This window comes from Lipotes vexillifer, unplaced genomic scaffold, assembly GCF_000442215.2.
Source record: "Lipotes vexillifer unplaced genomic scaffold, Lipotes_vexillifer_v1.1 scaffold508, whole genome shotgun sequence".
In the NCBI taxonomy this organism is placed as follows: domain Eukaryota; kingdom Metazoa; phylum Chordata; class Mammalia; order Artiodactyla; family Lipotidae; genus Lipotes; species Lipotes vexillifer.
This window is the reverse complement of record NW_006793099.1, coordinates 565,072-593,016: the sequence shown is the minus strand read 5'-3', so window position 1 is coordinate 593,016 and position 27,945 is coordinate 565,072. Positions and strand designations below refer to the sequence as shown.

Below are 27,945 nucleotides of genomic sequence, written 5' to 3'. Positions count from 1 at the left end.
GCAAGTGCAAAGAACCTGAGACAGGAGTGTGCCTGACGTGGGCAAGGGACACAGGGAGGTCTATGTGGCCGGCATGGCAGGCGCCAAGGGTAGACCACACAAGATAGAGGCCAGCAGGGGGTCAGATCACATGGATCCTTTGGAAAAGGCTTGGACTTTTTGTTTTAGGTGAATAGGAAGCCACTGAAGAGTTCTGAATAGTGTTTAGCAAGATCTGATTCACATTTTAAAAATTGGACTTTGGCTGTGGTGTGGAGACTTCATTGCAGAAAGGGTGAAAGCAGGAAGACCAGTTAGGAGAAAAGCACAGTAGAGGTGAGAGGTTATGGTGGCTTGGGTTAGGGACCAGGTGGAAAAGGTAGAAAAACAGTACATTCAGGATACAGTATTTTGTGGGCAGAGTGGATAGACCTTGTTAATGAATTTGATGCGGGGTGTGATAAAAACAGAGAAACAAAAACTTGGCATGATTATGTGAGTGAATAATTGGCTGCATTAAAATCATCTGTTTATGTCTCCTCTACCAGATTATAAGTAGCATCTGGCAAAAAGCAGGTGCTCAATTCACATTCATTGTATGGAAAACTTTGGACAAAGCGCTAACGATAATGCCTCTTACCTCTACGTATTCTATTCTTCCAGTTACCATGTTAGCACCAGCTATCGGAGCATGAAACATAATGCATCCACCAAACTGGTCACTTCCTATTTCTTCTCCAAACCTTCCTTGGAGACATGTCTGTGTAGCAAATTCACCTTTAAAAATATTTTTTAAGATATCATAAAGAAAAACCATGTCAAAATCCTCTAATTATATAAAGACTGTTTCTCATACCTAATTATATCTTTTTATTCACATACAATTTTAATCTCACCCTGGAACATAATTATTTGCATTCACATTATCTCCTCCTCTGCATAGTAAGGAAGGTAAGAGCCTTGTCTTGTTCACCTTTGCAACCCCTAAAGTACTCAGGTATTTTGTTTTATTATCGCTGAATTTATTTTCCCCAAGATTTGGGATTAACATAGCTAATACGATCTTACACTGGTACAAGATTAGAACATGCATTATCTCACTTAATTCTTACAACTATAGTAGGTTGGCAGACAGGAAGTATTTTTATTTTAAACAGGCTGAAACTAGGTTTCACAATGGACGTTGTGAGACCACGCAGATGAAATGGAATCAGAACGCAGGTCTTTTGACATTGATCAGTAAGCTTTGTCTTATGCTTCCCATCGAAGAAAAGGCTGTACCTAAGCTGTATCAGCTATTATTCAAGTACTTATGGGATTGTAATGGTAGTAGTGATTACATAAAATATTTAAAAGAGACTTGTGAAATGCACTGTGCTTCTTAACTACACATACATTTATATGGTTATACACAGTTTTATAAATACATATATATATATATATATATATATATATATATAATATATATGAGAACTGTGGTAAGTTAATTATAGCCACGGAACCAGTTCCAACTATTGACACCTGAGAAGAAGGGACACATGTCACTTTAGGACCAAAGTAACAAACTGATGGTGCTTAACTCTCCAGCCTTCTCATCTCCCGTCTCAGAGATGATGGAAATCCACATTGAGATTACGTCTCCATCAGTCTAGACCCTGGAAAATAACAATGAGCAGAGCCCCCCTGTTGACCCATATTGGACACATGTAGCATCAATGAGAAATAAACCTTTATTATTTTTAATCACTAAAATTTGGGGCTTATTTATTGCTAGAGCATAACCAAGTCCATTAGTTCTCAACAGGAGCTGATTTTGCACACAGGGTATATTTTTGCAGTGTCTATAAACATTTTAGGTGACACACTAAGGCTGCTAAGACTACCTGTGTCAAATCCATCAGGGCATGCTGGAATTTTGTTATTCCACTCCACGTTGTCAGATCCTCTTATTAAAATATTTCTTGTAAGAATTCCAATTTCTGCCCTTGCTTCAAACAGAGTTCCATCAGGGAGGGTGACAGTGATTCCTAAGTGTGTGTAATTCAGTGGATTAGTTAGCGTTATGTTCCTGCCACCAGCAGATACAGATGCAATGGTCCTTTTTTCATTCTCTTGTTGGCTGTGTCTGTAAAAATTTGAACCAAAAACTCTCAAAATTAATATAAATTAACATAACAGTGTTTTGCTGTATTTGTTTTACGCTATTCTGAACACTCATCTGTAAAACAGGAAAACTTTTTATGTCATACAATATTCTGAAGAGGAATTCCAAGACGGTATTTTACTCTTTCTTAGAGTAACTGAATAAATTTTACAGATGCATTTCAATTAAATAAATATTTCCCAAGTGCTATACTTGTTCACAGAACTGTACTAATTCTATAAAGTATTCAAAAGTACTATTCATTTATAACTTTGAGGATCACACTCAGTGGTTCTCAGCCAGGGATGCTTTCATCCCTCCAGGGGACATTTGGTAATGGCTGGACACATTTTCGGTTGTCGCAACTTTTTGGGGGTGCTATGTTGCTACTAGAAGGTAGTGGCCGAGGATGTACCCAAACGTCCTATGATACACAACAAAGAATTATCTGGTCCAAAATGTCAATAGTGCTGAGACTGAGAAACCCTTACAGAGGGAATCCATTGGAGGTCCCTGAGCAGGGAAAAGAAACGACTGAGGTGAGCTCAGGAGTTCTCATTTCTACCCATTCCTTCAGCACATACCAAGTTCCAGCAAAAGGACTGGCCAAATCTATGATATACACATTCATGTACTGAGTCCTTCCAACGAAGACTTATTGAGTGTCCATCCTGTTTTCTAGGCACAGAGCAAAGTATTGGGGATACCAAGCAGAAAGTGCCCCTGACTTCAGAGAGACATGTGTTTCTATGGCTGATTGTGTATTATATACTAAAGCGTGATTAGTGCTGTTGACAGAGGTGCCCTTGGAGGATTTACCTCTGTATCTTCCTGACATTCCTTTTTGATTCCTCTCTCCCTTGGCAAATCTTTTTCCTCCTTTAACTACCAGTGTAAATAACAATGTCGCATGTGAAACGCATTGAAAGGCACCTCTCTCACCTTTCCCAACTCTTCTTCTAGATTCCCAGTAAGCTCTGCGTGATGCCCCATCAGCACTCACGGTCACCACACTGCAGTTGTACCACCCATTTACTTCTCTGTCCTTCCCATACCTGTCTGCTCCTCTAGGTAAGACACCCATTAAATCATTCTGTATGCTGAGCACTTGGTCCAGTACGTGTCACAATTCAATCACAGTTTTTCACTGACTGAATAAATCAATGCAGAATGAATTCCTGAGGTAAGAAGGTAGAGGAATGGAGCCCAAATAGGAAGATGATGGAATATTCCAGGGTGAGGGGCTGAGAGTCTAAATTAAACTGAGTGCATGGAAAGCTGGTGGAAGAGGCATTTCAAGGGAAGGACCAAAAGAACCTGGTGATGTGCAGGAAGCGAAGAATGATGATAGTCAGAAGGTCACTAGGAAAGTTTTTATGAGGATCAAAATTAGACTGTAGGATTTAAAGGGAAAACATGGATAGCAAGAGTGAAATGGAAGAAATGGGCATAATAGTTAAGCACTTCAATAATTTACCGAGACAAAGAGAGAGAGAGAGAAGCTAGAAGAGACAGGAGACCAAAGTTGTTTTTTTTTTTTTTTCAAGATGGTGGGTGGATGGGGAAACCCATAATTCCAAAAGACCCAGGGAAGGGATTATAGGGGGAGAGGGCAGGGGGAGGTGAAGATTAAGGATGCTTGAGATAGGGTGTATCAATGGTACAAGATCCCTCAGGTGATTTGGACTGGCCTCTCCTGAATTCTCTTGAATTCAGATGAACAGAGATTTCTTTAGAAAAGAATGTTCCAGGGACTTCCCTCATGGTGCAGTGGTTTAGAATCTGCCTGCCAATGCAGGGGACATGGGTTCAATCCCTGGTCCAGGAAGATCCCACATGGTGTGGAGTAACTAAGCCCGTGCACCTCAACTACTGAGCCTGAGCTCTAGAGCCCGTGAGCCACAACTACTGAGCCCACATGCCACAACTACTGAAGCCCACGTGCCTAGAGCCCGTGCTCCACAACAAGAGAAGCCACCACAATGAGAAGCCCATGTACCGCAACGAAGAGTAGCCCCCCTCGCTGCAACTAGAGAAAGCCCTCACGCAGCAACGAAGACCCAATGCAGCCAAAAAAACAAAAACAAAACAAAAAAAAGAAGGTTCTAAAAAAGCATTTTTATACGTTATATGCACCTAAATGCACCTTTTCTTCCTTTGTAATAATATCTAACACTTATCTAGCACTAACTTTGAGTCAAGTTCTGCTCTGTTTTACACATATTAACTCACTTAGTCCTTACAGTAATTCTGAGATACATACTAACAGCATTCCAATTTTAGAGAAGCACAGACAGGTGAAATAACATGACCTCAGGCCTAGTAAGTGGTATTGCCGAGGGTTGGACCCAGGCAGACTGACTTTAGAAGTAGTATTCTTTTCGTTTTGTTTTTTTTTTCCGAACACGCAGGCTCAGCGGCCATGGCTCCCGGGCCCAGCCTCTCCGCGGCATGTGGGATCTTCCTGGACTGGGGCACGAACCCGTGTCCCCTGCATAGACAGGCGGACTCTCAACCACTGCGCCACCAGAGAAGCCCCTAGAAGTAGTATTCTTAACCACCTGCATTACGAACTCTGAAATAGGATTTATGAATTAAATAGTGAACAATGAGTTAGATTTGGTGGGAAACTGCTTAATTTTTGTTTCTTAAAATGAAATATCCCTAAACTAAATTCTAAACTTACTCTTTTATTTCATCCAGAAAAGCTATAAATGAGGACTTTCTATTCGATTTGTAAGTCCTGTCATTTTGCTGCTTTTTAATTTTGCCATTATGCAATTCCAAGGGCAGAGAAAAAAAGGGCGCTTATAAAGCTAAGTATATATTTAACTCTTCCTAACGTCTGCAAGTCTATTTTTAACTTGGAAAAATGACAAACCCAAAATGCCACCTTGAATTCTAATTCTATATTGAGTCACGACCTTAACATAATTTAGCTGCTTCTTGTCATAAATTACTATTTGTTCCCTGATCAGCATCAACTATATCCAATTTTGCTATTACTTATAATTTGAACAATAAAGCAAAAATAAGGCTCCTCTTGCTTCCTCTCCCCACCAGTATTCTTGGTGTAGCTGTGTTAGTTTTGTTCTTTTTATTTCTTATTTGCTAAAATATATAATTAAACAAATTAAGGGTCATAAGCAGCCTCGATTGTAAAATGTCAGACATGTAAAAGGTCACATTAATCATCACTCATACTATAATTTCCTTCCTCCCTTTTATTCAATCATTACTAACAATTTTGCTCCATGGGAGCCACTGCCAAGACTGTAAGATAAGAAAGAGTTCACTAGCTTCTTTCAAATGTGTCATTTGGTGGCGCCAAACAAAGAAGCTCATTTACATTTTTGCATGCATTGATGTACTTAGCTAAAGCTCTCACTCAGAGGTTGTCAACTGACTTTTAATAGCAGAATGCTTTTGTCAAATGAACATAAATGGGAACGAACTACATGGGAACTTAACCATGAAAATGACTAAAATCTTTTATTAGTATATATTTATACTTCTTCTCATGGTAAATTCAGTCAGTGGAAACTCAACACACTGGGGGTCAACCCAATGTTAATATTTGTCAAATACGTATTTGGCTGTTCACGCTTCTTTATTCTAGGTTTCAAATTTAAATTAAATAGTTGTGGACCTTCTGAATCATCCCTTGTTTACAAAGTTTAAAAAAGTCTCTATTCTAAATCAAAATTAGTGGGTCCAGAAGACATCATACCTGTGTCCTGTGCTCGCAATTACAATCTCATCTCCTGGTTTCCACGTTACTGCTTCATGTAAAATCAAAGTCCTTTCCCCTGCCTTTGCAGTATGAGCCAAACGAGTCCAAATCACAGGAACAGGCAGACCTGGAGCCAACATACAAACCGAGAATTTCCTCAGATGTGTTTTCTTGGATATTGAGAGTTTCATGCATTTTAATCTTTTCCTGGATTGAATCAATTTTGAGAAAGTTCATTTTACCTTAGCATCTTATACCTTTCTCAAAAAAGAAACATTTAGAGTGCTTGCTTTATAAAAGTAATAATCAGGTTTGTAATAACATGTATAGGTCTATACGTTTTTTAAAAATCCTTCTGCAATGACATATCCCATTTATGATAATCTTTACATGAACTCAACATAAATTGTGTGATACTACTGTTAAAATGGGCAGAGGCCTATTATCTTTGTCTTTGTTGATAGGAATTGCTTAAATTGATAACCTAGAGACAAATGAAATGTATAAATTTCTGAAAATTCTATTAGTGTATATATTTAGCATAATGTAGGACATTTATGATCATAATGGGTATCATCCTTATATATTCTAAACTTATAAAAGAGGTAGATTATTGCAATATAGAAGACTTCATATAAAAAGGATTCACACCATGCTTCCTTTAAATAATGCTACACTGATACCTCAAACATGATCATAATCATTTTTATTTGCTGATAATTTTCCACAGTATATATAGTTATAGAACAGTGCAAATATAAATTTATAGTTATATTTTAGAAAGAGCCCATTTTAAAATACAAATATAAGAAGTTATAATTTCTGCTTCTAGACTTAATGCATTTTTGTTTAGATAGATGAATAAAGAAAACAATCAGTATGAACTGTTTCAAGTGCTAAATTAGGCAAAGGATGTGAAGGAAGGGATTCCTAGGAGTGACCTTGGTTGTGAGTCTTGGTGGTCTGTAGGGGTTGACCTAACCTGGATAAAGGAGGGAAGAGATAAAGAGGGGTAAAGAGGGAACACGTAAAGACAGGACAAGTTTGGCAAGGTTTCATTTAAAGAGAGTTATCAGGAGGATTATCTCTGGCTTCCTGGCTAGTCTCTCCTGGACCAGTTCCTTGAATCCTTTCAGCCCGTACCATGCAGATCCAGGATTCCCTCCCGCACAGCCAGCGTCTTGGCGCCATATACCGGGAGCTCAGGAGATCGCAGGTGCCCATGCAAGGTAATGACCGCCTTGTGTTGAAATGGGGAGGCTTCCGTCCCAATCTGCAAGGGATTTCACAAGCATCATTCAGAAAGTAAAACTCATTATCCATAACTCTAATCATTCAAAAGGAAATTCTTTTCTTTTCTCCCCTCTCTTTTGAGAATCAACTGTTCCATGCTCGGTATCTTTCCTCCAAAAGATAAACCTTACATTTTCCAGTCAGCTAAATATACTATGCCAGACCTTTGGAAAGTATACTGATAGACTTTAGCCACATCTCAGAGCTAATTTTTTTTTCTGCTCTATTTAAAATTCTGCTCTATGAAAATATGCTTTATCTTCCCATTAAAAGCACAAAAATATTCTAGGGAACTTTTAAAATCCAGAAAAAACATTTTATGCTAAGAACAGAGACCTACACAAAGATAAACTAGTGAGAGTTTAGCATAATTAACTGTCCATTTTACACATATTTTTTAAAAAGAAATGGAGAGGTTAGCAATGATTACAGATCAAGTTCTCTCGTTTACCTGAAGAACGCCTCCATCTGTAATTAGAATATTTTCTGCCTGAAGTTCAATGTCAGCTTCATCAAATATTAGAGTTCCACCTAAAAACCATACAATTTTGAAATATATCACAGTAGTCTTATTAAAAGCTACTTATTAAATTATACACTAAAATTTAACTTCTTATTCCTATCTGCTGTCACTATGCATGTCACTTTACTTCAGCTCTTTGGCAACACGAAGTATAAAAACTTCAGACAAAGGCTTCCCTGGTGGCGCAGTGGTTGAGAGTCCGCCTGCCGATGCAGGGGACGTGGGTTCGTGCCCCTGTCCAGGAAGATCCCACACACCGCGGAGCGGCTGGGCCCGTGAGCCATGGCCGCTGAGCCTGCGCGTCCGGAGCCTGTGCTCCGCAATGGGAGAGGCCACAGCAGTGAGAGGCCCGCATACCGCAAAATTAAAAAAAAAAAAAAAAAAAACAGACAAGACCCAGGGAGCTGCTAGGAAATCAAACCCCAGGGCAGATTATTCCCCCTTGATCATTTGTTATTTTAAATGTTATTAAATAGTGCAGCTACATGAATTCTAGTTCTACAAACACAGGACCTCAAAATATAAATTAAGAACAAAAACTTAAAATAAAAGAAAAACACTTTTCATAAACTATTGTAATGCCAACATTAGGTCTGAACTTTTATCCACTAATTTGCACTAGCAACAGCTATAGCCTGATTAGCATTATTAAAGAATGCTGAGATACATTTTTTAAGAGACTGATGTAAATTTGTGGACAGTGAAACTTCACCTGTTCAAAGGTTCAATAGTTAATAACTTCAATAACTGAAATACTGCTGTTGTCCCAGAAGTTAAAAACAAAATGCAAAGGCCTATGAACAGCTAAAACCATTATGGCAAAGTTTATATACTAAAGCCTCAAGTGTTTTACTCTCGCCAATTATTGTTTCTTTTACACACAACTGTCACAGTTCTGGTTATTTAGCTTGCTGTATTAAAAACAGGATATTAAGAAGCAGAGAGAACTTCGTGTAACAGTTGAAAGCAGGTTCACAGGCAAAGGTTAAATCACAACCTGGCATCCAAGAGGAGTCAGGGGGGTCATTTAGTATAGAATTTAACAAATCTCTATGATTTTTATAACCCCTATAGGACCCACTATACTAGTGTTTTTCTAAATGGGAAATACGTTTTTACTGTTGTAATCCACTCCATGTGCATTGGCGTATACATACACACACACACACACACACACACTGTTATTGAAACAAAAGTTTCATGAAACACTTGACTTTAAAAGACGCTTACCCATATAAAAGATGCAGTACACTCAGATATTTTCTTTTTTTCTTTTTATTTTTTTGCGGTACGCGGGCCTCTCACTGCTGTGGCCTCTCCTGTTGCGGAGCACAGGCTCCGGACGCACAGGCTCAGCGGCCATGGCTCACAGGCCCAGCCGCTCCGCAGCATGTGGGGTCTTCCCGGACCGGGGCACGAACCCGTGTCCCCTGCATCGGCAGGTGGACTCTCAACCACTGCGCCACCAGGGAAGCCCCCCCCCTCAGATATTTTCTATTCTATTTCATTAAAAGATTCTGGTTGCAACGCAATAAAAATTTTCATAACCACAAATGGATTATAATACTCAATTTAAATAACTCAGTACTACACTCTGTATTCAAAACCTGATACAACTATGGATGTTCATAATCATGAATTTTGATTAAATTAACTTCACAGAACCATTTCACAGGCAGAGTCTAATAAACAGGTTTTCAGAAATTTACCCTGAATAAGCAACATTTTCAGGATAGGGGTATTTTGATCCAGCAAAATTGTCTGTCCTTTTGTAATAACAACTAGTGAGCCTTCCTCTGGGGGCGATGCTCCTCCCCACGAGAAGTTGGAGGACCAAGCATCAACGTATAGGAAGTCAGCATTATCCTGTAATAGAAATAAGAAACTTTTAAATTTAGAGGTTTTATCACAATTCTTCATTTAATTCCTCAAAATGAAGAAATCTAAAACAATGAACATTTTCATTAAGTATAACCTACTTTAAATATGTTAGAGCTGCCTGTTGATTAATTTCACAATAATAAAAAACTAAAAAAGTTATTACCAATTACCCTGTAATCCAGAATAATTAGAAATCTGAAATAATAAAATTTTAGTAACAAGCAAAAAAAAAATAACCTACTTTAAATTTATTATAGTCACATCTTAGTTATTTTTTGGAGACATTAACAAAGTAAAAAGTCCATTAATGTGACTTCTCTGGTGGCGCAGTGGTTAAGGATCCACCTGCCAATGCAGGGACATGGGTTCAATCTCTGAACCAGGAAGATCCCACATGGCATGGAGCAACTAAGCCTGTGCACCACAACTACGGAGCCTGAGCTCTAGAGCCTGCGAGCCACAACTACTGAGCCCACATACCACAACTACTGAAGCCCGCGCGCCTAGAGCCTGTGGTCCACAACAAGAGAAGTCACCACAATGAATAGCCCGTGTGCCACAACAAAGAGTAGCCCCCGCCTGCCACAACTAGAGAAAGCCCATGCGCAGCAACAAAGACCCAACACAGCCAAAAAAAACCCCAACAACTCCATTACCAATTACTTCACCTCCCATAAGGCTAGTTTTTCTACTGCTGAGATTACTCTATCCAACAGCACTGTTACCAGTTTGGCCATGCCGATGCTTCTGATGTTGACATGCACTGGAGCCCACCCTGAAGGAGTGTGGGCATTTGTCACGCAGATGATATATGTCTTGTTGGAATACTCAATATCACATTTGGCTTCAGCTATGGTAACAAGAACATCCTGTATATTTTCACTGTAAAGTAAAAAAAAGAAAACAAAACATTGACGTTTTTCTCAAATGTCTAGGTCACATTGTCAAACCCTATTATTCATACGCATTATTGTAAAAATAATGATCTTACCTATGAGCTATCAAAGTGAAGACTGGCACTTTTTTTCAGTAGTAAAACTTCAAAATATTTGTTGAGAAAAAAGTAAACAGATTAAGAGGTCAGGAAATAAAACTGTACAAACTAGCAAGTATTGCAGTGCTGGAGAAAAACTGCTTGGGTTCAAATTATTGAGAAAGTCTACATTGGTTTCCAAACAGGCACCTATGTAAGACACTTTCAGCGATTATCTTGCTTATGTGACATTTTTTGTCACATTCACAGACTTTGGAATTTAATCTCCATGTAAAAATGCAAGTCCAAGGTAGTTACAGGTACTTGAGGAATTAACATTGCCCGCTACGATTTAAATGATCTGGGGTTTTGAAGTCAAACTTAATGTACTTGAAGGATGATGATAGGGCAGTACATAAAATTTGAGCCAAAATAATGAATATGTTTATGAAGAAGGAATCTAAACAGTTACAGTGAAATGGATGAAGAGATGTTTCATTGAGCCAATGAAGCAGAGGATGGTTGGAGATGAGATTCTGGGGAAAGCATAACAGTAAGGTGACTTATACTTGTGATGTTACTTACTAAGATCTGGGGAAAGTTATTTAGCCTCTCTAATTTTAGTCTTCTAGCCATAAAATGGTATTAAACAATACCTAAGAAGGTAAAGCAGGAAGTTTCTATGGGGTAGAAAGGTTCCTGACACAGAGTATGTAGTCAGTAAATGTAGTGTGGCTTTTGAGCAGATGGGTAGACTTTACATGACTATATTCAAATACTGTCCTGGCGCATGAGAAAGCAGGCATAATGGCTGGAGTCCAGAAAGATTCACTGTTGTATATGCATGTGAAGACAGTACCTGAAGCCTGATCCCAGGACTGTAAGTCTGGTGCCCCCTGCTGTACTGCCTCTCCTGGGAGCTATTTCAGTGATGAGTGGAGTCACTGACATGGTGTATATAAAAGGAGTCGTGGACTGAGATGAATTCTTCCCATTGACCACACTCACTTCACAGGCTTGCTTGGGTCCCCTGCCTATGATAAGAGGAATCAAACTGAGTTCGATTCTGCCATCAGGCCCTTATTCACGTCCAAAACCCCCAAATATTTTTAATAACATCTTCCTTTTCCCAAAGTCACTTTCACAGGCTCTATGTGAAGTAATAAAGATAGCAATAGTCAAACACATCACAAAATTCATGCACATTATCAACAGGGGAAAAACCCTTAGATCCTCCCTCAGAGCCTCTTATTGTAGACAATTCTACAAACCTGCTTGTTTGGTTTTCCAGTGCTAGAGGATTCAACACTGCAAATTAGAGAGGACGGAAGGAAGAACGGCTAATAGCAAGGATGCTGACAGCTGCAAGCGAGGTAACAAACAGAAAAGCTACAAAAACTCAATACAAAAACGCTGAAAAAAGAAGTGGAGCTACTGTTAAGGTAAACAAACCTTGACAAATCTTTATCGCGTTACTGCATTAAAAAAAATAATCAGAATACAAACTCTGATGTTGAAATGATAAGTAAGCCCAGTCACAAAAATGTTACATTTCCTTCAGTATTCTTTAAGAAGTGAGAAGAAGCAAAAATGTTTAGAAAAGCTTCATCAAATTTTGTTAATGTTTTAAAAAAATGTTTGTACATAAACCATATCCTTTATTCATCTATATTATTCTCTTTAGTTCTTCTTAAATTTTGTTAGATAATTAAAATCTGCTGTGTACTTAAAATACCAGATACTTAAACTTCACAGTAACCCACTGAACTAGGGTTAATATTGTCTCCATTCAATAGATGGACAAACTGAAACAGAGAGGAGTTAAGTTACTTAGCTGAGGTCATAGTTAGTGGCAAAACAAATTCAGGGGCTCCTTAGAGCCCAGGCTTTTAACCACTAAGTAAAAATAAATAAGAGTAATAATAATAGCAAATCATATATCATGTTTCAGATACCATTCTATCCACTTCACATACATTAACTTATCAAGCCTCACAATAAGTAGGCTAATGTGATCATTTTCATTTTACAGAAGAGGAAACTAAGACACAGAGAGCTTGAATAACTTGCCCAAAGACACAGCTTACATTTGAATCTTGGCACCGAATTACCGGAGTTCACCCTCATAACCATTATACTATCCCCCCTTTAAGGAAAAGTTAATACTCCAATAGGAATTAAAAACATGTTCTCCACTTGGCATGCTCTTTATGTGATAAACTGAAAAACTGCAATTTACTAAAAACAATTCAGTCTAACCCAAATGTCATGAATCTTGGAAAATATTATAAGCCTAGAAAACTAAATTCTGAAGAAATTGCTTAAAATCAGGAAATTCATAAAGGTGATTCAATTGCCCCAAATGAACACAAAAAATTGAAAAAAGAAATTCAGACTGATCTCTATAAAATTAAACAGTTCTCAAAGACTTCCATTCTTTTTTATGACTACTTACCATTATTAGGTGGAACTTCACATAATAATGTTGTGCAATTAGATTTCAGTCTGTCGACTGCACATTTGGAGGCACACACTAATACAACTGAACTCTGCGGATTAAACCCAGTGCCTGTCACAGTCATGGTTTGACCACCACCGAAGCTCCCTAGTGAAGACATATAAAAGGGAAAGACAAAGTTAATGAAAAGAAAACCTCCTCTGTACATATATTTAACTTTATTTTAACACCTGAAACGGAAGCAAGTTTCATTAAATGAAAAAAACTGAAATTATTTATATTATATTATGTTAGTGCAAAAGAATCTCTTTTGATTGTAGTTTTTTAAAACCTTCACTGAGTAAATGTCACATCTGGTCATTTATTTAAACTACTAGGAACTAAAATTTTATTTAAAAGAAATGTCACAAAGAATTTGAGTAGTAAAACACAAATGTAAAGTTACCATTTTAGTTAAAAGCACATTGGTTATGCTTAAGGTTTTTAACCACTAAAATAATTTTCAAACAGAAAAAAAATACTTATTTAGATAAACATAATTACAGGCCAGTGATATCTAAACATGATTTAAAAACAATTTCCAAATATAACTTGGACATTTTCAATAGTATTAAATTTTAAATAAATTATATAGCACAAAAGAAATACAGGCATTAAACAAATATTTTGAAATGATTGATACCCTTGCATGCTTATTAATTTGATGCATAAACAAAAATATTTTAGTGTGTTATAGGAACTACACATTTTAGCAGGGTTTGAAGAATATGATTCTTTCTAAATAAGTGTTTACTGAAACAATATAAAATATTTCTAGCTTCTGGTACATTCATGCCTACCTTGGCTTGGATGAATATTGTGAATAGTAAGTGGGTACTCAAATACGACTGTGGACACAGCAGAGCCTTTTGTCTTATGATGCATCATAACAGGAAAAGTGCCACCAGCATGATCTCCAGCAATGCATTGCAATACAGTATCATTGACCATGGTCACATTACACTGAATGTTATTTATCATCACTGAAACTTCCAAGATATCAATACCAAAATTTGACCCATTGATCTGAATTTCAGTCCCTGGAGGACCTTAAAAACAAAAAGCAAACCATATAAATATAAATATATACCTAAATTCCAATACTTGCACATGCATTTAAAGATATACCCATTTACTTATATAAACAAAATAATATCCAGTATTTTAAAACTAATATAAATACCAATAGTACATGTCATGTCATATACATTTTGGCTATAATTTCATTTCAGCCTACGGTATCTTGATTATAAGATATTTATCTCAATGTTCATTATTTTCTAGCACATCTGTCCATTCTACAGATGAAAGTTGTCAGTTACTAATAATTCAGGCTAATGGAAAAGAGAGAAGATCTAGAATGTCTGAAGAATGAATGAATGCCTGAGCAGTGGGTGGTGGGTTAGAGCATATTTAGGGATGAGGTTTACTTTTTAAAACTTTTGGTACTTTCCTGATATTTGCAACTCTTCTGATGAAAGGACTATTTTTCTTAATTCAAATATTTTCAATATATATGACTTGATAAACAAATTATGATATATAAATAATTAGGTGTAAGATAGTAAATACAGTAACAAGGAATTAATTTAAAGACTTATAGATGAATGTTGATGTTAATGCCTTGAATAAATGTACATAGAATAAAGTATTTCAATCCTTCTGTTCCCTTCCTTCCTTCTTTTGACAAAAAGCATTGAGGGCATTACACACATGGAATTTTTCACAGGGCATCCAAACACAGACCTACGTACCTAAATAAGTGAATAGTTATTAATCAACATAACTTGTTACAAATGCAGAGTCACCACGTAGTAGTTTGCTTTTAATTCAAGTAGTAACAGTAAAAATAACCACATAATTGACCATAGTAAGTGTCACTGAAATGTAAGTTGCCATTTTAAAGACCATAGATATTGAGATCTTTCATGTTAGGAATGGTTTTAAGATACAAGATTAAAAAATGTTTTCAGGTCTTAAGTTTTTAATCTTCTCTGGTATTTTCACCTTTCATATGGAAGTGTTCTAAGTGTGATGTATACCTTGCCTCTTCAGTAAATAAAATATTGGCTTGGCCAAAAGGTTCATTCGTTTTTTCCCGTAAGATGGCTCTAGTAGCACTTAGTTGTCTTTAACTTCATTTGAAACAATTTTGCTAGATCGTATGTGATAGCTGTCATATCAGCGTGCATTTAAAAAAAGACATCAAAATTGGTGAATTTTTGTGTCGCCATTTTAATATTGAAGATGGAAGAAAAAAAGCAACATTTTTGGCATATTATGCTTTATTACTTCAAGAAAGGTAAAAATGCCAACTGAAACACCAAAAAAAGATTTGTGCAGTGTATGGAGAAGGTGCTGTGACTGATCAAACATGTCAAAAGTGGTTTGCGAAGTTTCGTGTTGGAGATTTCTCGCTGGACGATATTCCACGGTTGGGGAGACCAGTTGAAGTTGATAGCGATCAAATTGAGACATTAATTGAGATCAACATTATACCATCCAGGAGACAGCCGACATACTCAAAGTATCCAAATCAAGCATTGAAAATCATTTGCACCAGCTTGGTTATGTTCATCGCTTTGATGTTTGGGTTCCACTTAAGCGAAAAAAAACTTTTTGACCATATTTGCGCATGCAGTTGTTTACTGAAATGTCACAAAAACGTTCTGTTTTTAAAACAAACTGTGATGGGCGATGAAAAGTGGATACTGTACAATAATGTGAAACAGAAGAGATCGTGGGGCAAGTGAAATGAACCAACACCAACCACACCAAAGGCCGGTCTTCATTCAAAGAAGGTGATGTTGTGTATATGGTTGGAATGGAAGGGAGTCCTCTATTATGAGCTCCTTCTGGAAAACCAAATGATTAATTCCAACAAGTACTGCTCCCAGTTAGCCCAAGTGAAAGCAGCACCCAATGAAAAGTGTCCAGAATTAGTCAACAGAAAACACATAATTTTCCATCAGGATAACGCAAGGCCGAATGTTTCTTTGATGACCAGGCAAAAACTGTTACAGCTTGGCTGGGAAGTTCTGATTCATCTGCTGTATTCACCAGACATTGCACCTTTGGATTTCCATTTATTGTGATTTTTACAAAATTCTCTTAATGGAAAAAATTTCAATTCCCTGGAAGACTGTAAAAGGCACCTGGACCAGTTCTTTGCTCAAAAAGATAAAACATTTTGGGAAGATGGAATTACGAGTTGCCTGAAAAACGTCAAAAGTAGTTGGAACAAAAGGGTGAATACGTTGTTCAATAAAGTTCTTGGTGAAAATGATAAATGTGCTTTTTATTTTTACTTAAAAACCGAAGGCACTTTTTGGCCAACCCAATAGCTCAGTTCTCACTTGTGTACAAGTCTCATCTATCTTCAGATACATTGTTTTGAAAGATACATTCAAAGAGAGATGAGACAGAAATGGTTCATGGAAATAAGGAACATATGCCAATATCTAGTTCTCCATTTGCAATGATTACAAATATATGGGAGGAAGTATGCCATTGCTACTGTTAATATTTGCTTTTTAACATTCTAAATGAGAAAACTTGATGTCTAAAAGAAAATTTCAATAGCAAACTTCTTGAAGGCACAGAATACATCTTACCCAAACCTGATACATTTCCTGGCACTGTAAATTAACAAAGACTTTTTTTTTAAAGGCCAACATTTAATAATGTTGTTCTTTATTAAAGGAAATTTTTAAGTTGCATTATATGAATGAGATTTTTTAACCTTATGAGGAAGGTATCTGCATGTGTAAGGAAACTGATATTTTAAGAAACTCGTCCAAAGTTTCACCACTGGAAAGGAGAAGAACCAAGGTGTGAACCCAGGTATTAAGGCCATGTTCTCAGCCATTAGACTATAGCTGCCTCTTCAGAAATCATTACATAGATGATAAGCATTCTAATAGCTTGAAGATGATCAGAAACAGCATAACATAACGACAAAGGATCAGGAAGACATCTCAATCTATTCTTAGCTCAGAAGAACAAGTCATACTAAATAATTAAGTAAATCCTATTTTATAATATTTTTTTCCACCTGAATGTGCCGATTACCTCCTTAAAAAGAATTCTGTTGCGTTAATAAGTTAATAATCAATTGTAGTTTCCTGGAAACAAGATACTCTAAAAAATTCTCAATGTTAATAAGATGAACTACTTATGAATTTTAACAGGTATTTCCTGTCATATTAACATTAATGACATAAATTAATGACCAATTTTAGTCCATAGGTAACCATCTATTTCTTCCTCATTTTGAAATTTAGGTGAAGTTAATGGGGATTTTGTTTTAAAACAGAAATGGGAATTTGATCAAAAATTTTACCCCAAGAATGTGCAAAAACTAATCACAAAATAGAGACTACACAGAACTCAAATCCCATGTATTGATTAAGAGGGTTTGTCTAAAAACACATCCTAAAAATCATTTGTAAACATTATTCCAATTCTATGCTAGCAAATATTACCGATCATATCATATCAAGACACCAAAAAAGCAGGTATTGGCCTACCTGTACTTGGGATAACTCCTCTGAGAAGTGGAGTATCTTCCAAGGCATACGTAAATGACAGAGGTGGATAAGTGACTGCATTCACAGAGATCTTTACACTGACCCTTCCAGCTGTCCCTGCTGGGGTATGGCAGTAGACTTCACTGGAATTGACAGAAATAATTTGGCAAGGTTCATCCCCAACAGTGACTGTGGTGTTGCCTGGATAGAAGCCATTTCCAGTGATCATCAAAGTAGTGCCACCACCAATGCTTCCAGAAGTTGGTGTGACAGATGCTACTGGGGGGCTGCTGACAGTAAGGTTTCCCAGAGCTAAGCCTTTCGTTCCCACCACAACACTAAGAGGATAAATTCCAGCCGGAAGAGGAGTCACAAGAACAGTGATGTTATTTTCATTAACATCGATTGCTCTAAACTGTTGGTTTCCAGTGAAAACAGAAATGTCCTCCAAGATAGTGCCAAAACCTTCTCCTTCAATAAGAACTTTTACAGATCCTTTGACGGTGTTTGGGGAGATTCTTGTTACAAATGCAGTGATGCTTTCTAAGTATGAAAATTTGCAGTTCCCTTGACACAGGGCAGGCACTCCGTGGATCAGAAGATTTACCTTCACAAGCTGCTGCGGAGCAGGAGATGTTTCACATTCAATGGCTGTATAATTCACTGACAGAACTTCACATGGAAAATGACCCATAAGGACTTGTACACCAGCAGAAGGAACTGCAAATCCAGAGCCTTTTATGGTCACTTTTGTCATTCCTGTAGTTGACCCTGCATTTGGTAATACCATGTCGATGTTTGGCAAAAGTACAAATCGCCTATCAAATTCACTGGACAGTGTGTTGATAGCAGTGCCCAGATTGTAGACAGTTACTGTGACAGTTTCCCTGATGCCAACATCCATTGAGTTTTGAGGGTCAATATGACACACAATGGAATCATTACTACTTTCTTCTACAACACAGGGATAGCTACCAATTGTAACCTGAAAATAAAATAAACATGAAAACAAGTCAATACATTACGCTAGTGTGAACTTAAATTTTTGTATTAGAAGCAACTAAATTTTAAAAATTGGGGACTTCCCTGGTGGCGCAGTGGTTAAGAATCTGCCTGCCAATACAGGGGACATGGGTTCGAGCCCTGGTCCGGGAAGATCCCACATGCTGCAGAGCAACTAAGCCCTTGTGCCACAACTACTGAGCCTAAGCTCTAGAGCCCTCGAGCCACAACTACTGAAGCCCGCATGCCTAGAGCCCATGCTCCACAAGGGAGGCCACCGCAATGAGAAACCCGTGCAACACAACGAAGAGTAGCCCCCGCTCTCCACAACTAGAGAAAGCCCGTGCACAGCAACAAAGACCCAACGCAGCCAAAAAAATCAATCAATCAATCAATCAATTTTTTAAAAATTCATCATGTGCAAACTTTTTTTTCATGAAATTAATTTTGGGGCTGATTAAGGCATATCTTGGATTAATCTTAAACTAAATTATGATCATACACAAATGTTCATAGTTACATTATTGATAATAGCCAAAAAGGTGAAAACAACCCAAATGTCCATGAACTAATGAATGGATAAATAAAATGTATACACTATGCAGTGGAATATTATTCAGTCATAAAAAGAAATAAAGCACTGCTACATGGTACATCATGGATAAACCTTGAAAACATTATGCTTAGTGAATACAGCTAGTCACAAATGACCACATATTGTATGATTCTATTTATAAGAATATTCACAATAGGCAAATCCACAGAGACAGAAAAATTAGTGGTTGTTTAGGACCAGGAAGTACGGAGGGGTTGGGGGTAATATCTAAGGACTGTGGGGTTCCTTTTTGGGGTAAAGAAAATGTTCTAAAATTGACTGTGGTGATGGATGCACAAGTCTACGAACATACCAAAAGCTTCTGAATTGTGCACGTTAAATGGGTGAGTTGCATGGTGTGTGAATTATATCACAATTAAGCTGTCATAAATTAAACTACGAGGGTATGGATGAAACATCTTCCTTTTATTGTGTATACAGAAGTAAAAAGGAGATCTTTATATTCTTACCTTATTAGCACATGTGAGATTACTGAAGCCACGTCCAGTAATTGTTATCAATTCATTTAGTGTTCCAATGGATGGACTAATGTTGTTTATAGATGGTGAAAAACAACTTGAAAGCTCAAAGAGCAACCTATCTGAATGTGCAAACCCAGTACTGTTCAGGCCACACAGGGGTTCTGTCGCCAGGCAGCCTGTCACAGAGCTTCCCAAGCGTAAATTCACGGGTCCTTCTTTAGACAAAAAAATTGCCTGTAAGTCATGGATAAAATTCTAAAACAAGAATTGTTTTCAGACTGCATTACTCTAATTTTGATGATGGTGGCTTATATTCTGGTAAGTCTTTTTTTCCCAAATGACAAGAGGAGACCCAGGCGGTTCTAAGTTAAAAGAAAGACCTGGACAAAGATGATACAGTAAGGAGTGAATATAAAATGAATTTATTTTTCAATTTGTCTAAGGCCAGACCCTATGGGGAAAATAAAACAACATCATCTCACATTTTAATATATTTTCAGGCATTCACAGAGTATCAGAACTTTTTCCCATTAACATCTCATTTGAGGCACATAAGGATTCTGGGAGACTGACAGGACAACATTAACATGATCCCCTTATTTTATAGAATAAATTCTAGCCTCAGAGCAGTCCTGACCTATTCAGGGTCATGCGGCTAGTGAGAGACAGTTAGCCCCCATCATCTGCCTCCTACTCCAGAAAGGTTGCATATACCCTGGGTCACCAAAGTGACAGGGTTTCTACCTTTAACCTTCTTACCCTGAGCATATGTGGCTTCAGTGCCACCCACAAACAGGTGCAGGGGAATGTGCCTGGTTTCAGCTGGTAAAACGTTAATGACTCCTTGGAGAAAAACGGAGTGGGCCTCATCGACATACCCGCTGCTATAATAATGTATTCCAGGTGAAGTAAATTGGTAAGAAAATGAACCTACCATAAAATGAGATTGTACATAATAAATACAAGCAATTAATGCATCTTTGAAAAGAAATTTGAAATAATCATTCAAACGTGCTTGCAGATGACAGGTTTCTTATTTTTCATGCATGTGATATTTCAACAGGAAGTAGTAAGGAAATGACTATAAAACAACTATAAAATGTCTACAAAAGAGCTGTCTTGTATAATGAAATTACATTCTAGGAAGGCAAGATCCAGCATTAATTTTTCTAGAGAAACCATGTTAAATCTGGCATAATTCACAGAATCTTGAAGAAAAACTCAACATGCAACGAAAAACAGTTTGTGTTCATGAGTAAAAAGTTCAAACTGCTACATGTGTAGAACAAAACAGGCAGTCTAAAAGGCACACTGTACGCTAAGTTGTCCTAGAAGAAAGACTGATTTTAAAGCTGATTCCAATCAACAGAAGTTCATACTTGCTATCAGTTTGGTATGATTAAAACACGTACTTCAATTTTCTTTGTATTTTGCTTGTTTCAATATATTTTTCTGGTTGATTATTCCAGAATGAATAGAGATATTTCTGATAGCAGAACTCATCTCTGATGTAAAAAATACCTTGCTGACGTTCATTTAGAATATTTTATAAATTTGTAATATTTTTACTATAGCAGTAAAATGCCAGCTAAATCATTTTTTGTATTTGTATATATTATTTATGCAGAAGTATTTTAAATCTAAACAAATTTCTTTTTATTATATCTGGGAAAAAGAAGCATGATGCAAAACGCAACAAAGCAGAAACATACCTGATGCAGATTTTTCTCTTCTATTGGTAAATCCTTTGCCATCATAAATTACACTTCCAGGACTGGAGACAGAGAAAACTCTGTATCCTATTCCCCTGAGATATGGATGTGCTTGCCAATGCCATGTCACTGTGTCTCCCACAGACACATTTAAGACTGATGGTGACCAGGCATAACCTAATCCGTGTACTGGGAGCAAGAATTGAGTCATATTTTTAAAGAAAAAAGGAAAAGGAGTAAAAATTCTTAATAATTATCTTTGAAAATATTTCCTTTTTATACAGCCATGAGTGAAAAAACTTTTTAATTAACATTGTAAAACTTTTACATGTCTACTTTAAACACATAATAAAAATAAACAGAAATAACGGAAAGTAACATAATGAGAAGCTAAGGAAAAGATAAACCACACAACTCCAAAACTGATGACCAAGAGGCAATTTGAAAAAAATCAGAGTCAATAAGCAAGTTGCTCAGAAATGTCACATGGAATATTTTTAAAAGCTCTGATCAATTCTTTTTTGTTTGTTTGTTTGCGATACGCGGGCCTCTCACTGTTGTGGCCTCTCCTGTGGCGGAGCACAGGCTCAAGGTGCGCAGGCTCAGCTGCCATGGCTCACAGGTCTAGCCGCTCCACGGCATGTGGGATCTTCCCAGACCAGGGCACAAACCCGTGTCCCTTGCATCGGCAGGCGGACTCTCAACCACTGCGCCACCAGGGAAGCCCTCTGATCCATTCTTTAAACACAAAAATTTTCTCAGGCATTGAGGCACGCAGAAGTCTATATAATTTCTATTTGAATATTTATTTAGAAACCCATAATGGAAAACAAACTATAGTAATTCAGGAGGTTCTATACTGCAGTAAAACCAAGTGGCAATTCCTGAACTTGGAAATCTTAAGCCTAGCCTTCTAGACTCAAGTCTACTGCTTGCTGATTCATTCTATATGTGGCCCCCTATGTCAAGTGGATAAATTCTAGACAAACTATTAACAACTTATACAAAGAAATAACAATAATTATTCTCTGAATACTTTGAAGTATTATAAGTAAAAATCAAATTAATTCCAAGGTAACATGTCTCCATTATTTACAGCCAATAAATGTTGTCTGATACCTGAATCTTCCCCACTGTTGGTAATCCTGAATACTTTCCCTGTTGAATGAACAATACATTTTATGACATTTTCTGATGATGCTGTCACATTGCAAGGGAAGGACCCTAGAAAGAAAAAGGATGGGGGAAAAAACATTTTCTCAAATAGTTTTTGTGAAATACAGAGACGAAGTATAATTAGTAAATAGTCAAGGCCCTACTAAAGCTCCCCATTACATAGTAGGATCTTTGGTACTTTTTTCTGATAGCAATCATGTTTGAGTACTGACTAGTTTCAGAACAGAGACCTCTCCTTTTTTTAAGTGTTCTATATACATTAAACATTTGGTAATTATTTATTGAAATCAAAAGCAGTTATTTAGTTTATTTTTACCACCTAACCAAATACACTTAACCTTTTACATGCTAATAGAAAAACAAAGCTTCCATGACTGAGAGTATTTGTGTAATAACACAGCACCTACAGCACGTCACTTAAGATGAGAAAAATGATAACAGCCCTCTTGCGAGGATGAAACTCTTACCCAAAAGCACAGTGTTCTCAGCTAGTATTGTGCTGAATCCCAAACCCATTATAGTGATTTCAGTTCCACCATATAAGGAGCCCTTTTGTGGAAACATGTTGGTCACTTGCAAAATACACTGTATAGAAGCATTTAATTTGTCTCTGTAAAAGAAAAATTAATAGATAGTTCAATGAGCATTCCATGGGGTCATGTTGTTAAACTCTTCTTAGGACCTGATTTATTTAAGAGGAAGTACTTGAATATTTAATAAAACATTACTTTCTCAAACTAGATAATCTGATAATTATCATGACCTCAATTTGGTTGTCATATATATATATATATATATATATATATATATATATATAAAATAGTTGTTCCCCTAAATATGAAAAATAACATTTCTGAAAATCCCATGGCAGGAGAATTTGAGATGGAAGAACTTAAAATACTATGGGAAAAATATGGTTATGAGAACTGAGGTCACAAGAAATACATGAAATCCTTTAAAATATTTTATCTAGTTATTAGAATAAAACATAAAGGCATAAAAAAACCCCAAAAAACCCCATAAAGGTAGCATTATCTAGAAAATAGAATAGTAATGAAATTCTGTACATTTAATATAAGTAAAATTTTGTGCAATTAATTTGAATTTATCATTCTATATTTGTTGAAAACTTGTCATGATCTCCCTTCCCACTATTTCAACGAGAGGGTTTTAAATTTATTTTGTTTCGTTACAATGTATCTGCTAGGAGGCCATCAAAATGTACAGTGCTTTTCTGACCTGACATATAGAGTTGACTTCCACATCCCAGCTCCCACCATAACTCAAATGAGTCTTTGTGTTCATTTTTATCTCACTTCCTCATCATAACTGAATTGGTAGTGTCTGAACCACCAGCCAAGTACCCAGTTTTGTATGCTGTCAATTCTGCCCATTATATCATCAAGCCAAAGCACAAGCCAACAGCTCTTCTAGAACCATGTGAGCTCTGCCCAGTGGATCTAAGAGGTGATGTAGTTCTGAGGTTTGTTTACTGTTGCTCTTCTTTCTTCACCTCCCACAAGACTCTTCTACAATGATCTCTCCTTCTACTCTAACATCAGTTTTACTTGCCTTTTTTTAAATCCCTAAATTCCAGTTTTCTCTTTTTATTAAGGGCTCTAAACCAGTAACTTCCTTATGCCAGAACTAAAATTTTACCAGTTGACAAGCAGCTTCAGGGAAGAAAATACTAAACACCTATTTAAAGGAAAGTTAGAGTTGGAGGAGGATTCCCTCCACCCTCTCCTTCACTGGCAGCTCCCACCCATTTCTTGGCTTACCTGTCACCTTTTCAGAGAACTCTTTCCAGTCCCCAGTCCCTCAGGAAAAATTAGCTCTATTATATGTTCTTGTAGCACCTGGGACCTCTTATCCATAGCCTTTTTCTCATTTATAATCCAGTTATTGATGTAATCATCTGTTTGAAATCTGCCTCCCCAACAAAATTGTGGGCACCATTAAGGTGGGGGACACACCCCTCTTATTCCCCACTATAAATCCAGCACTGAGAAAGTGCCTGCCCCCCAGTAACTTCTTGTTAACTATTTCCAGAATGAATGAAAGTCATGTGACATATACATAAACTTAGTTCTGCAGAGAAATCTTACAATCTAATCTGAATGGTATTGGTCTCAAACCTAAGCATCATACTGCATGTTATGAGATATTTTCAGAATCTTTTACAAAAGGAATTGTAGAAAGGTGAAGAGAGCAACTGAAATATTATAAGGTTAATGACTATTTCTCTTCCTATCTCAATATATTAGCACCATGTGTTCCACAACTCTGTCAAAGTTTATGGTCATTACCATACCTTGTTGACGCAAAACCCCAGTTTCTGACTTCTACACAGATATCATGTTTTCCAGGAGACAACTTGGGCAAAAGGCATCTAATATCTGTGAAGTTCCAGTGAAGGACCTGGCAGGATTTTCCTCCAACATAGACCTCCATGTTTTGTGTGAGTTCATTTCCAAAGTTATAACCCTTAATTGTTAAATTAACTTCTCCTATTATTTTAAAAGAAAAGTTTTACAAAAAGAGTCAATGTATTATCTAGTGCAAAATTTGAATATTAAGTCAACCAACTCATCTCTTACGTTTCAATGGATTTAGGAAATCCTAACACTTTCAAAGGTAAAAGAAAATCAATGAAAGAGTTGATAGCTGCCACATGGAGATAAAATTCATGTTTAATTGTTTAACAGGGGAAAATATGGCAAAGAACTTTAAAAATTAATATTTTTCTTATTATTGCACATGTTCAAAGTGATATAATAAACAGACCAATTTATGGTTAAAAAAGAAAACCTGTGACAGGTTTTGCTTTAAGAAACACAACTGCACAGAAACTGCTTCAAAAGCTTTTTTAGAAATGGTATACACATACATATATATCAAATGACTAATCTTATTGAAGAATTTCTTACCCAGTATTGTCCGTACTTTGGGACTAAAATCAGTTATAACTGGAGTCTGTAAACAATTATAGCTATAAGCATTCTTTGCCGTGGCTTGAAATCCACTGGTAATAACTGATATATCAACTGTACCCTCAATTCTCTGAAATAAGAGGAATAAAATAAAACAATGAGAAAATATTAAATGTTGAGATACAGAAATTCAATGGCTAAAAACAAATAGAATTATTCAAAATAAACTTCCAAAGATGTTTTTTTCTCAAAGTCATGAATCAGAGTTAACTATCAGATATTTAGAAAGTTGTGGTGTCAAATGTAGGTTGCATGTTTGAATTCTTTAGATAAGGCTATATGATATAGTGATTTTGTGGAAATTTATGATCAATTCAAATGCATCTATAGTATCGGATTTCCCAGGGTTCTACAATATAGTTCAGATGTTCTGGACAAGTGAGTCTCTCTCTCTTTTTTTTTTTTTAAATAAATTTATTTATTTATTTATTTACTTATGGCTGCATTGGGTCTTCCTTGCTGCGTGCAGGCTTTCTCTAGTTGCAGCGGGGTTGGGGGGGCGGTGCTACTCTCTGTTGTGGTGCGTAGGCTTCTCATTGCGGTGGCTTCTCTCGTTGTGGAGCATGGGTTCTAGGAGCGTGGGCTTCAGTAGTTGTGGCTTGCGGGCTCTAGAGCACAGGCTCAGTAGTTGTAGCACATGGGCTTAGTTGCTTCGCGGAATGTGGGATCTTCCCGGACCAGGGCTTGAACCCGTGTCCCCTGCATTTGCAGGCCGATTCTTAACCGCTGCACCACCAGGGAAGTCCCTGGACAAGTGATTCTCTAATTAATAAAGCATACAATACTTAAAGTTTTGAGCTTTTTGCTCTTAAAATAGGCTTGAATGTAATTTTTGTTCCTCTTCATGGAAAAATGACATTATTATAAACTTTGCTGACATAGTTCCAGAATCCAAGACTAAAACCTAAGAAAAATATTTGGTGCTTTCACCAATACAGCGCCTATACAATTCCCAGTTAGGAAAAATCGTTTTCCTAGCATCTAGTATTCAGTGCACACTCAGTGTTTAATTGAATGACATAATTTAAACAAAGCTTTAATTTACTATATCTGCCAGATTCTCATCTCCACCATTCAGCCCAACACATGCTCAAATTCACTTTTCCTACATCAACTACATAATAATTCCCACCCTTAATCTACTACGTTTTTAAATATTAGTGACTGAATTCACTCCTTTTGCACATAGTAAGCAAAACAGAGTCTTGGTTTAAATTTAAACACTATTTTAAAAAATAAAGAACAATGACTGGTCCTGAGATGTAATATTCCATGGGAAACTTTACACTGTGTGTGTTTTGCCAACAAACTGAAACGTTAACATATTTAAAATATATATTCCTTAAAAAAACCCCAAAATGTCTAGAATTGCTTCCCTGAATTTTTTAGACTATTTATTACTGTTATATTTTTTTCATCCTTGGATTTACCTTGTCAACTCCCATTCATCATCCTTCCACCTCTTATAGGACATCAATTTTTCCATGAAACTCTTCCTGACACCCTCTCCCCGCTGTATTTTATCTTCATTTTGTGTCTACTTCTATCATTTCAAATGGAACACACTATTTAACATTGGTTTATATGTATGTCTTCCTTAATGATGTTAAGTATCTAGAATGTGGAAGATAATATTTGGTATTTGGATCTCGGCAAAAAGTGTTGAAGAAAAAATTGTTAAAGAGCATAACTGAAACTCTGCACTTGCTACGTAAATAAGGCATTTGTTTAACCCTTTACTGAGATGTTCCTTAATTCATACAATTTCAGACTTAGAAGAAAAATGACTGAAATCAGATGCCTTACTTTTGGTGTTCTGCAGGTTATCTTATTCAAATCCCCTTCAATTACATTGCAGGTTTCATTTCCAACTAACACCTTTGAATTTTCATTAAAGCCAAATCCAGATAGAGTCAGAAGAGTACCACCTTCATAAGTAAAAACACAAAATCAGACAACAAAAACACATTTGATTAACTATAACAAAAAGACACTTTGGCAGTCATCTAATATCATTCAAGAAATCCAAGAGACAGGTTGGCAAATAGATCAAGGACCAGCCTCAAGATGTATAGAATCATCACCACATACCCGAGTCTGAGCTCTGGAGTCTGGAGCCATAAAGGGGTTGGGCTCAGTGATTTAATGAAATAACACAGATTTGCAACTAACATTTGTTTTTGTGTCTTCATCCTAAAGAGAAATTATGCTATTTCTATTTACTCAACCAGTAGGAAATAAGAGTGAATTAAGACTCATACAAAATCCCAAATTTTAATACCTTTAAGTAAAAGAAACACCAAGAAAAAATCCCAACAAAATAAAAATAACATAAAATATAAAAACAGGGCTGGGGGCTTCTGGTGGCGCACAGTGGTTGGGAGTCCGCCTGCCGATGCAGGGGACACGGGTTCGTGCCCTGGTCCGGGAAGAT

General features: G+C 36.8%; 1 protein-coding gene across 1 annotated transcript in view; it reads right to left on the bottom strand.

Moving 5' to 3' along the window:
* The window catches only part of PKHD1L1 (PKHD1 like 1), a 152,749-nt gene that overhangs the window by 60,802 nt on the left and 64,002 nt on the right, over positions 1 to 27,945 (bottom strand). Inside the window, exons 30-48 of the mRNA XM_007466246.1 lie at positions 27,318 to 27,439; positions 25,449 to 25,581; positions 24,833 to 25,028; positions 22,986 to 23,128; positions 22,462 to 22,566; positions 21,343 to 21,531; positions 20,390 to 20,560; positions 19,619 to 19,845; positions 17,552 to 18,536; positions 13,823 to 14,071; positions 12,981 to 13,130; positions 11,385 to 11,559; positions 10,278 to 10,434; positions 9,381 to 9,537; positions 7,600 to 7,679; positions 6,999 to 7,128; positions 5,853 to 5,982; positions 1,863 to 2,104; positions 620 to 756 (exon numbers count right to left, since the gene is read on the bottom strand). Coding sequence (XP_007466308.1) covers positions 620 to 756; positions 1,863 to 2,104; positions 5,853 to 5,982; positions 6,999 to 7,128; positions 7,600 to 7,679; positions 9,381 to 9,537; positions 10,278 to 10,434; positions 11,385 to 11,559; positions 12,981 to 13,130; positions 13,823 to 14,071; positions 17,552 to 18,536; positions 19,619 to 19,845; positions 20,390 to 20,560; positions 21,343 to 21,531; positions 22,462 to 22,566; positions 22,986 to 23,128; positions 24,833 to 25,028; positions 25,449 to 25,581; positions 27,318 to 27,439 — 3,878 coding nt within the window. The remainder of the gene's footprint in view (positions 1 to 619; positions 757 to 1,862; positions 2,105 to 5,852; positions 5,983 to 6,998; positions 7,129 to 7,599; positions 7,680 to 9,380; positions 9,538 to 10,277; positions 10,435 to 11,384; positions 11,560 to 12,980; positions 13,131 to 13,822; positions 14,072 to 17,551; positions 18,537 to 19,618; positions 19,846 to 20,389; positions 20,561 to 21,342; positions 21,532 to 22,461; positions 22,567 to 22,985; positions 23,129 to 24,832; positions 25,029 to 25,448; positions 25,582 to 27,317; positions 27,440 to 27,945) is intronic.